The sequence below is a fragment of the Lithobates pipiens genome, unplaced genomic scaffold (assembly GCF_037356315.1).
Source record: "Lithobates pipiens isolate NorthernLeopardFrog02 unplaced genomic scaffold, aLitPip1_a1.2 Scaffold_19, whole genome shotgun sequence".
Lineage (NCBI taxonomy): Eukaryota > Metazoa > Chordata > Amphibia > Anura > Ranidae > Lithobates > Lithobates pipiens.
The window spans coordinates 83,321,808-83,333,954 of record NW_027507764.1 but is presented as its reverse complement, the minus strand read 5'-3'; the positions used below and the strand labels follow the sequence as shown (position 1 = coordinate 83,333,954).

Below are 12,147 nucleotides of genomic sequence, written 5' to 3'. Positions count from 1 at the left end.
TCACAGAATTCTACCAAGTATCACAGATTTGTAAACAGCGCTTAGTGAAACCTTTTATTAGCATTCTTATTATTAGCTGATCATCAGCGAGGTGTCGTTCTGGCAAAGGCTAGCTCTAATGAGAAAATTGCCTATTACACAGTGTCTCTGAAGGTTCTCATTTATCCAAATCATGGTATAGCCAGTAGTAGTTAGTCACATTCAAATGGACTTCTGTAATGCTCAAGATGTTTACCCATTCATCCAAGTAGCTTATTCGCCTGGAAAGAGTGCCAGAAACATACCCAATATTGCTTGCCACAATATGTATTAACACTTTCCCAGGTGATGGGATTATGGCGAGGCTATGAAAGCTAGAGCATGTTCCTAACCCTTACCCATTCATCCAAATAGCTTGTTTGGCTGGAAAGAGTGCCAGTAACATACCCAACATTACCTGCCACAATATGTCTTAACACTTCCCCAGGTGATGGGATTATGACAAGGCTATGAAAGCTAGAGCATGTTCCTAGCCCTCACCCATTCATCCAAGTAGCTTGTTTGGCTGGAAAGAGTGCCAGAAACATACCCAACATTGCTTGCCACAATATACATTAACACTTTCAATGGTGATGGGATAAAGGTGAGGCTATGGATGCTAGGGCATGTTCCTAACCCTCACCCATTCATCCAAGTAGCTTGTTTGGCTGGAAAGAGTTCCAGAAACATATCCAACATTGCTTTCCACAAAATGCCTTGCACATTCCATGGTAATAGGATTATGGTGTGGCTGTAAATCCTGAGGCATGTTCCTAACCCTAACTGAGCTGAAGAAGATATTAGGGTGATTGTCAAATTGTCTTCAACATTACAGAACAAGTCCAAATGAATGTTACTAACTACTACTAGCAATATTATATAGTGTCAAACTCCATTGCTTGCCTTAACAAATCCCATGGTGATGGGATAATGGTGACTGAGTTAGCCCTGTGGCTATAAATGATGGGTATCTTCCCAACCCTTGCATGAGCTGAGGAAGATTATTGGGTGAGTGGCAAAATGTCTTCAACATTACAGAAGTACAATCGAGTGTTGCTAAGTACTACTATGCCTATGAAACAGTACCAGCCTCCGTCTCCATTGCGTGCCACACATCAGTCTTAATTCAGTCCACAGTGATTGTATTTTGGTAATGGAACCTATGTGGCATTGGGGTATGTTCCTGGCCCTCACCTGAGCTGAGGAAGATACTTGGATGGGTATCAAAATGTAATCAACATTACAGAACAAATCCAACTGAATGTTGATAACTACTACTGGCCCTATTATACAGTATTTGCCTCTGTCTCCATTGCTTGCCACACATCAGCCCTAATAATCCACGGTGATTGGATTATGGTGACTAAATTACTACCTAGTTGACTCTAAAAGTTGGGGTATGTTCCTGGACCTTACCTGAAGTTCGGAAAGATACTTGGGTGAGTATCAAAACCTCATCAACATTACAGAATATTTTCAACTAAATGTGAACTACTACTACTATACATATTATACACTGTCTCCCTCTGTCTGCTATGGGCTGAAAGCAAAAACCTGTTTAAAAAAATGTCCTCCTACCTGAATTCCCGCACAAGGTTTGGCTTAAGCCCATAAAACGCAGCAGAGAGCGTTAGGATCCAGTTGGGTTTGTATGTTCCTTGGTCACATTCTAGAAAAGGAGAGGACCACCTGACATGACTTTTGTTGGTGATGAAGCTGGTCCCCTTCTTCCAGCTTTCCGCCAAAGTTTTAGCACCATTGGTGGACCTCTTGTGATGGTGAGGCCTGAGTTTGTGTCTGAAGGTGTGGAACCAGTCGGTTTCCTGGCTGGCATTGGCCAAGTGGTAAGTCGAAGAGGTCAAGTCTTCCAGGAGGATCTTGTCCTCCACTCTGGTCCCTTGTAGAAACACCTGTGGGACATGGGAATGTGGCTCCACTTTGACAGTGATGGCACACCTCAGGATGCTGGGCTCCCCTTCCAAAATACTCCTAATCAGGGCTCTGTACCACTCCAGGTCCCTGTGAGCTGGGTGCTCCTTTGACTTATTGCTCTGTAACATCATGTTCAAAAAGTTGGCTGAATGGATGAGCAGGTCCACCGAGCTGTTGAGGGACTGATGGGTGGCTCTGGGGGACAACCCTGACAGGCTGCTCAGCTCGTACCTCTTGGAGCAGTTGGCCCGGCGGAGTTCATTGGAGTCCCCGGTGTAGAGGAAGGCGGCCACATGCTTAGGTAGGTCCTCGGCCAGGCTGGGCGCCGCTCCGCTGCTGTCCGTGGTGCTGATCCACAGCGCGGCGCGCTCCATGCTGTAGATCGGCTGCTGCGGCTGATCGCGACTCTTCATCATCCCGTCCAGACCCAAGCCAGACCCCGCCGCCGCCAGCCAGCAGGCATTGGCCACCAAGGCGGCAAACACGGCAACCGGAGCCATGATTCCCGGGGAACTTTAACGACCGCTAACCATCGGAGCTTCTAATATCCCTGCAAGGTGTCACCTGTGGTCAGGGGGAGGCAGAGCAGAGGAAGATGAAGCCCCAGCCTTCCCTCCCAGCAGCTTTCCAGCTGAAATTACGCAGACAGGCGCCTGGATGTGAGCAGGTTACATCCCATGGAGCACACAGGCTACACTGCTTACGTCTGTATCCCCATCCTCCCATATTCCCTTCTCCCCGCATCTCCCGGATAATCCTTCCGATCCTCCGGGCTGGGCATCACCTTCCCCGCCGGACTGCCCGCTAATAGACTACCGGAGAAATCACAGACCGCCTTCTCCCACCCCGATCCTTCAACTACACTTCTCTACAGCCAGACACGTACAGCCTCCTCCTCCTCCTCCTCCCACCCACCTACCGGCCTCCTATAGGTATGCTCAGCCTTCCTTCCCTGTGTATGGGCACACTCCATGTCAATCACCGCTCAGCCATTTCTACAAGAAAGGTGGAAGGAGCTGTCCAGTGCTGAACCTGAATATACACTCCCTGATCCCAGCACACCCATCATCCATCCTCCTCTCATCACACCCATCATCCATCCTCCTCTCATCATACCCATCATCCATCCTCCTCTCATCATACCCATCATCTCCTGATCCCATCACACCCATCATCCATCCTCCTCTCATCACACACATCATCCCCTGATCCCATCACTCCCATCATCCACCCTCCTCTCATCACACACATCAATCCCTGATTCCATCACACCCATCATCCACCCTCCTCTCATCACACACATCATCCCCTGATCCCATCACACCCATCATCCATCCTCCTCTCATGACACACATCATCCCCTGATCCCCTCACACCCATCATCCATCCTCCTCTCAGCACACCCATCATCCATCCTCCTCTCATCACACCCATCATCTCCTGATCCCATCACACCCATCATCCATCCTCCTCTCATCACATCCATCATCCATCCTCCTCTCATCACACCCATCATCCATCCTCCTCTCATCATACCCATCATCTCCTGATCCCATCACACCCATCATCCATCCTCCTCTCATCACACACATCATCCCCTGATCCCATCACTCCCATCATCCACCCTCCTCTCATCACACACATCAATCCCTGATCCCATCACTCCCATCATCCACCCTCCTCTCATCACACACATCAATCCCTGATCCCATCACACCCATCATCCACCCTCCTCTCATGACACACATCATCCCCTGATCCCCTCACACCCATCATCCATCCTCCTCTCATCACACCCATCATCCATCCTCCTCTCATCATACCCATCATCTCCTGATCCCATCACACCCATCATCCATCCTCCTCTCATCACACACATCATCCCCTGATCCCATCACTCCCATCATCCACCCTCCTCTCATCACACACATCAATCCCTGATCCCATCACACCCATCATCCACCCTCCTCTCATGACACACATCATCCCCTGATCCCCTCACACCCATCATCCATCCTCCTCTCATCACACCCATCATCCATCCTCCTCTCATCATACCCATCATCTCCTGATCCCATCACACCCATCATCCATCCTCCTCTCATCACACACATCATCCCCTGATCCCATCACTCCCATCATCCACCCTCCTCTCATCACACACATCAATCCCTGATCCCATCACACCCATCATCCACCCTCCTCTCATGACACACATCATCCCCTGATCCCCTCACACCCATCATCCATCCTCCTCTCATCACACACATCATCCATCCTCCTCTCAGCACACCCATCATCCATCCTCCTCTCATCACACCCATCATCTCCTGATCCCATCACACCCATCATCCATCCTCTTCTCATCACACCCATCATCCATCCTCCTCTCATCAAACCCATCATCCATCCTCCTCTCAGCACACCCATCATCCATCCTCCTCTCATCACACCCATCATCTCCTGATCCCATCACACCCATCATCCATCCTCCTCTCATCACATCCATCATCCATCCTCCTCTCATCACACCCATCATCCCCTGATCCCATCACTCCCATCATCCACCCTCCTCTCATCACACACATCATCCCCTGATCCCATCACTCCCATCATTCACCCTCCTCTCATCACACACATCATCCCCTGATCCCATCACTCCCATCATCCACCCTCCTCTCATCACACACATCATTCCCTGATCCCATCACACCCATCATCCACCCTCCTCTCATGACACACATCATCCCCTGATCCCCTCACACCCATCATCCATCCTCCTCTCATCACACACATCATACCCTGATCCCATCACACCCATCATCCATCCTCCTCTCATCACACCCATCATCCCCTGATCCCATCACACCCATCATCCATCCTCCTCTCATCACACCCATCATCCCCTGATCCCATCACATCCATCATCCATCCTCCTCTCATCACACACATCATCCCCCGATCCCCTCACACCCATCATCCATCCTCCTCTCATCACACACATTATCCCCCGATCCCATCACACCCATCATCCATCCTCCTCTCATCACACACATCATCCCCTGATCCCATCACACCCATCATCCCCTGATCCCATCACACCCATCGTCTATCCTCCTCTCATCACACCCATCATCCCTTGATCCCATCACACCCATCATCCATCCTCCTCTCATCACACACATCATCCCCCGATCCCCTCACACCCATCATCCATCCTCCTCTCATCACACACATCATCCCCTGATCCCATCACACCCATCATCCATCCTCCTCTCATCACACCCATCATCCCCTGATCCCATAACACCTATCATCCATCCTCCTCTCATCACCCCCATCATCCATCCTCCTCTCATCACACCCATCATCCAATGATCCCATCACACCCATCATCCATCCTCCTCTCAACACACACATCATCCCCCGATCCCCTCACACCCATCATCCATCCTCCTCTCATCACACACAGCATCCCCTGATCCCATCACACCCATCATCCACCCTCCTCTCATCACACACATCATCCCCTGATCCCATCACACCCACCATACATTCTCCTATCATCACACCCATCATCCCCTGATCCCATCACACCTATCATTCCCTTATCCCATCACACCCACCATCCATCCCCCTATCATCACACCCATCATCCACCCTCCTCTCATCACACACATAATTCCCTGATCCCATCACACCCATCATCCCCGATCCCATCACACCCATCATCCATCCTCCTCTCAACACACTTATCATCCCCTGATCCCATCATCCCCTGATCCCATCACACCCATCATCCATCCTCCTCTCATCACACCCATCATCCCCTGATCCCATCACACCTATCATCCCCTGATCCCATCACACCCATCAGCCATCCTTCTCTCATCACACCCATCATCCCCTGATCCCATCACACCTATCATTCCCTTATCCCATCACACCCACCATCCATCCTCCTCTCATCATACCCATCATCCATCCTCCTCTCATCACACCCATCATCCACTGATCCCATCACACCCATCATCCATCCTACTCTCATCACACCCATCATCCCCTGATCCCATCGCACCCATCATCCATCCTCCTCTCATCACACCCATCATCCATCCTCCTCTCATCATACCCATAATCCAATGATCCCATCACACCCATCATCCCCTGATACCATCACACCCATCATCCATCCTCTTCTCATCACATCCATCCTCCCCTGATCCCATCACACCCATCATCCATCCTCCTCTCACCACACCCATCACCCATCCTCCTCTCATCACACCCATCATCCATCCTCCTCTCACCACACCCATCATCCATCCTCATCTCATCACACCCATCATCCCCTGATCCCATCACACCCATCTTCCATCCTCCTCTCATCACACCCATCATCCATCCTCCTCTCATCACACTCATCATCCCTCCTCCTCTCATCACACCCATCATCCCCTGATCCCATCATACCTATCATACCCTGATCCCAACACAAGCATCAACCATCCTCCTCTCATCACACCCATCATCCCCTGATCCCATCACACCCATCATCCATTCTCCTCTCATCACACCCATCATCAATCCTCCTCTCATCACACCCATCATCCCCTGATCCCATCACATCCATTATCCATCTCCCTCTCATCACACCCATCCTCCCTTGATCCCATCATCCCGTGATCACATCACACCCATCATCCATATCTTCCTCTAATCACACTCTTCATCCCCGGATCCCATCACACCTGTCATACCCTGATTCCATCACACCCATCATCCATCCTCCTCTCATCACACCCATCATCCATCCTCCTCTCATCAAAACCATCATCCCCTGATCCCATCACACCCATCATCCATCCTCCTCACATCACACCCATCATCCCCTGATCCAATCACACCTATCATACCCTGATCCTATCACACCCATCATCCATCCTCCTCTCATCGCACCCATCATCCCCTGATCCCATCACACCCATTACCCACCCTCCTCTCATCACACCCATCATGCCCTGATCCCATCACACCCATCATCCATCCTCCTCTCATCACACTCATCATCCATCCTCCTCTCATCACATCCATCATCCCCTGATCCCATCATACTCATCATCCCCCGATCCCATCACACCCATCATCCATCCTCCTCTCATCACGCTCATCATCCATCCTCATCTCATCACATCCATCATCCCCTGATCCCATCACACACATCATCCCCTGATCCCATCACACCTATCATCCCCTGATCCCATCACACCCATCATCCACCCTCCTCTCATCACACCCATCATTCCCTGATCCCATCATACTCATCATCATCGACCGATCCCATCACACCCATCATCCAACCTCCACTCATCACACCCATCATGCCCTGATCCCATCACACCTATCATCCCCCGATCCCATCACACTCATCATCCATCCTTCTCTCATCACACCCATCATCCCCTGATCCCATCACAACCCACCATCCATCTTCCTCTCATCACACCCATCATCCATTCTCCTCTCATCACACCTATCATCCCCTGATCCCATCACACACATCATCCATCCTCCTCTCATCACACCCACCATCCCCTGATCCCATCACACCCATCATCCATCCTTATCTCATCACACCTATCATCCCCTGATCCCATCACACCCATCATCCATCCTCCTCTCATCACACCCATCAACCATCCTCCTCTCATCACACCCATCATCCCCTGATCCCATCATACCCATCATCCCCTGATCCCATCACAATCATCATCCATCCTCCTCTCATCACACCCATCATCAATCCTCCTCTCATCACACCCATCATCCATCCTCCTCTCGTCACACCCATCATCCCCTGATCCTGTCACACCCATCATCCATCCTCCTCTCATCACACCCATCATCCCCTGATCCTGTCACACACATATTCCATCCTCCTCTCATCACACCCACCAAGCATTCTCCACTCATCACACCCATCATCCCCTGATCCCATCACACTCACCATCCATCCTCCTCTCATCACACCCATCATCCATCCTCCTCTCATCACACCCATCATCCCCTGATCCCATGACACCCATCATCCATCCTCCTCTCATCACACTCATCATCCATCCTCCTCCCATCACACCCATCATCCATCCTCCTCTCATCACACCCATCATCAATCCTCCTCTCATCACACTCATCATCCCCTAATCCCATCACACCCATTATCCATCATCCTCTCATCACACCCATCCTCCCTTGATCCCATCATCCCCTGATCACATCACACCCATCATCCATCCTCCTCTAATCACAACCTTCATCCCCTGACCCCATCACACCTGTCATCCCCTGATGCCATCACACCATCATCCATCCTCTGTCATCACACCCATCATCCCCTGATCCCATCACACCCATAATCCATCCTCCTCTCATCACACCCATCATCCCCTGATCCCATCACACCTATCATCCCCTGATCCAATCACACCCATCATCCATCCTCCTCTTATCACACCCATCATCCAACCTCCTCTCATCACACCCATCATCCCCTGATCCCATCACACCCATCATCCATCCTCCTCTCATCACACCCATCATCCATCCTCCTCTCATCACACCCATCATCCATCCTCCTCTCATCACACTCATCATCCATCCTCCTCTCATCACACCCATCATCCCCTGATCCCATCATACCCATCTTCCCCTTATCCCATCACACTCATCATCCACCCTCCTCTCATCACACCCATCATCCTTCCTTCTGGAGGCTCCCTGAACTTACACTTCCTGATCTTATCACACCCATCATCCTTTCTCCTCTCATTACACTCATCATCTGTCCCCCTAGAGGCTCCCTGAACATGCATTCCCTGATCTCATCACACCTATCATCTATTCTCCTGGAGGATCCCTGAACATACACTACCTGATCTCATCACACCCATTTCCTTCATCCTGGAGGTTTCCCAAACATACACTCCCTGATCTAATCACACCCATCATCCCCTGATCTAATCACACCCATCATCCCCTGTTCTAATCACACCCATCATCCTTCCTCATCTCATAACACTCTTCATTCCCTGATCCCATCACACCAATCATCCCCTGATCTCATCACAACCATCATCCCCTCATCCCATCACACCCATCAGTCCCTGATCTCATCACACCCATCACCCTTCCTCCTCTCATTACACTCACCAGCCCCTGATCTCATCACAACCATCATCACCTGATCTCATCACAACCACCACCGCCTGATCCCATCATACCCATCATAACCTTATTTCATCAAACCCATCATCCCCTGATCTCATCACACCCATCATCTCCTGATCTTATTACACCCATCATCCATCCTCCTCGTATCACCCCCATCATCCCCTGATCTCATCACACCCATCATCCCCTGATCTCATCACACCCATCATCCATCCTCCTCTTATAACACCCATCATTCCCTGATTCCATCACACCCACTATCCTCTGATCTCATCATACCCATCATCCCCTGATATCATTACACCCATCATCCCCTAATATTATCACACCCACCATCCCCTGATCTCATCACACCCATCATTCTTCCTCCTCTCATCATACCCATCATCCTCTGATCTCATCCCACCCATCATCCCCTTATCTCATCACATCCATCATCCCCTGATCTCATCACACCCATCATCCTTCCTCCTCTCATCACACCCATCAACCCCTTGTCCTAGCACACCCATCATCCCCTGATCTCATCACACCCATCATCCCCTGATCTCATCACACGCATCATCCCCTGATCTCATCACACTCATCATCCCCTGATCTCATCCCACCCATTATCCCCTGATCCCATCACGTACATCATCTCCTGATTCCATCACACCCATCCTCCCCTGATCCCATCACACCCATCATTCTTCCTCCTCTCATCATACCCCTCATCCCGGATCTCATCCCACCCATCATCCTTCCTCCTCTCATCACACCCATCATCCCCTGATCTCATCACACCCATAATCCCTTGATCTTATCACATCCATCCTCCACTGATCTCATCACGCCTATCATCCTTCCTCCTCTCATCACACCTATCCTCCCCTGATCTCACCCCACCCATCATCCTTCCTCCTCTAATCACACCCACCATCCCCTGATCTCATCACACCCATCATCCATTCTCCTCTCATAACACCCATCATCCCCTGATCTCATCACACCCATCGTCTTTCCCCCTTGAGGTTCCCTGACTAACACCACCTGATCTCATCACACCCATCATCCCCTGATATCATCACACCCATCATCCATCCTCCTCTCATCACACCCATCATCCTTTCTCTTGGAGGTTCCCTGAACATACACTCCCTGATCTCATCACACCCATCATCCTTCCTCCTCTCATCACACCCATCATCCATCCTCCTCTCATCACACCCATCATGCTTCCTCCTGGAGGTTCCCTGTACATACACTCCCTGACCTCATCACACCCACCATCTATCCCCCTGGAGGATCCCTGAACATATACTCCTTGATCTTGTAACACCCATCACCCTTCTACCTGGAGGTTCCCTGAACATATACTCCCTGATCTCATAACACCCATCACCCTTCCTCCTGGTGGTCCCCCGAGCATACACTCCCTGATCTCATCACACCCATAATCCATCCTCCTGGAAGTTCCTAGCTTTCATATTTCCTTTACAGTTTGTTTGTTGTGTTAAGTAATTTATAACATTAGTCCATTCAAGGGATTTTAAAGTGTTTTGTTTAATGAGAAGCTTATGTGACTATGACATAAACAGTTGGGCTCATAAGCTTACATACCCTGGCAACATTTATGATTACTTGGCCATTTTTCAGAGAATATGAATAATAACACAAAAACTTTTCTTTCATTCATGGTTAGTGTTTGGCTGAAGCCATTTATCATCAATCAACTGTGTTTATTCTTTTTATATCATAATGGCAACAAAAACTACCCAAATGACCCTGATAAAAAGTTTACATACCCTGGTTATTTTGGCCTGATAACATGCACACAAGTTGGCACAGAGGGGTTTGAATGGCTATTAAAGGTAACCTGTGATCTGTTTGCTTGTAATTAGTGTGTGTGTATAAAAGGTCAATGAGTTTCTGGACTCCTGACAGACCCTTACGTCTTTCATCCAGTGCTGCACTGATTTTTCTGGATTCTGAGTCATGGGGAAAGCAAAAGAATTGTCAAAAGATCTGCGGGAAAAGGTAGTTGAACTGTATAAAACAGGAAAGGGATATGGAATTGAGAATGCCAATCAGCAGGATTCAAGCTCTAATCAAGAAATGAAAAATGAGGGGTTCTGTTGAAACTAAACCACGGTCAGGTAGAGCAACTAAAATTTCAGCCACAATTGCCAGGAAAATTGTTTGGGATGCAAAGAAAACCCCTCAAATTACTTCAGGTGAAATCCAGGACTCTCTGAAAACATGTGGTGTGGCTGTTTCAAGATATTATCTTTGTGTTGTCATTCATATTCTCTGAAAAATGGCCAAGAAATCATACATTTTGCCAGGATATGTAAACTTATGACCACAATTGTTCTCACTAATCTGAATATGCCCATTGTCCCTCATGTATCCTATAATTTCCCAACTATCACATTTTGTTTTAATTCTATTCTAATGACATTAAAGCATTTTGTTTTAAAATTATGGTTATATGACAAAATACTTCTGATGCCGCATACACACGTAGTAGACAGTCTGGCGGACTTTCCGAAACGAGCTACCTGCCCACACATGGTACCTTTGCGGCGAAGAAGAAAGCCGGGCTCCTCCGCTAGTGAAAGAGCTAGCAAAAGAGCAGAAGATAGCGGAGGAGTCCGGCGAGAAGACCCCCGAAGACGGAAGAAGACCACTGGAGCTGTGCAATAAACTATTTTAACCCTTGTGTGTTGTTTTTTTTAACTTTTTTTCACAGGTAGGGGTACATTGTACCCCATACTCATTCACATAGGGTGGGGGGCCAGGATCCGGGGCCCCCTTATTAAAGGGGGCTCCCGGATTCCGATAAGCCCCCCGCCCCCAGACCCCGACAACCAACGGCCAGGGTTGTCGGGAAGAGGCCCTTGTCCTCATCAACATGGGGACAAGGTGCTTTGGGGTGGAGGGCAGCGCGCCCCCCCTTCCCCAAGGCACCCCCTGGTACGGCTC

General features: G+C 49.4%; 1 protein-coding gene across 1 annotated transcript in view; it reads right to left on the bottom strand.

The window, feature by feature from the left end:
• Positions 1-2,837, bottom strand: part of GPR158 (G protein-coupled receptor 158) — a 378,250-nt gene extending 375,413 nt beyond the window's left edge. Inside the window, exon 1 of the mRNA XM_077490989.1 lies at positions 1,597-2,837. Within this exon, the coding sequence (XP_077347115.1) occupies positions 1,597-2,450 (854 nt within the window). The 5' untranslated portion in view covers positions 2,451-2,837. The remainder of the gene's footprint in view (positions 1-1,596) is intronic.
• Between the last annotated feature and the right edge of the window lie 9,310 nt (positions 2,838-12,147).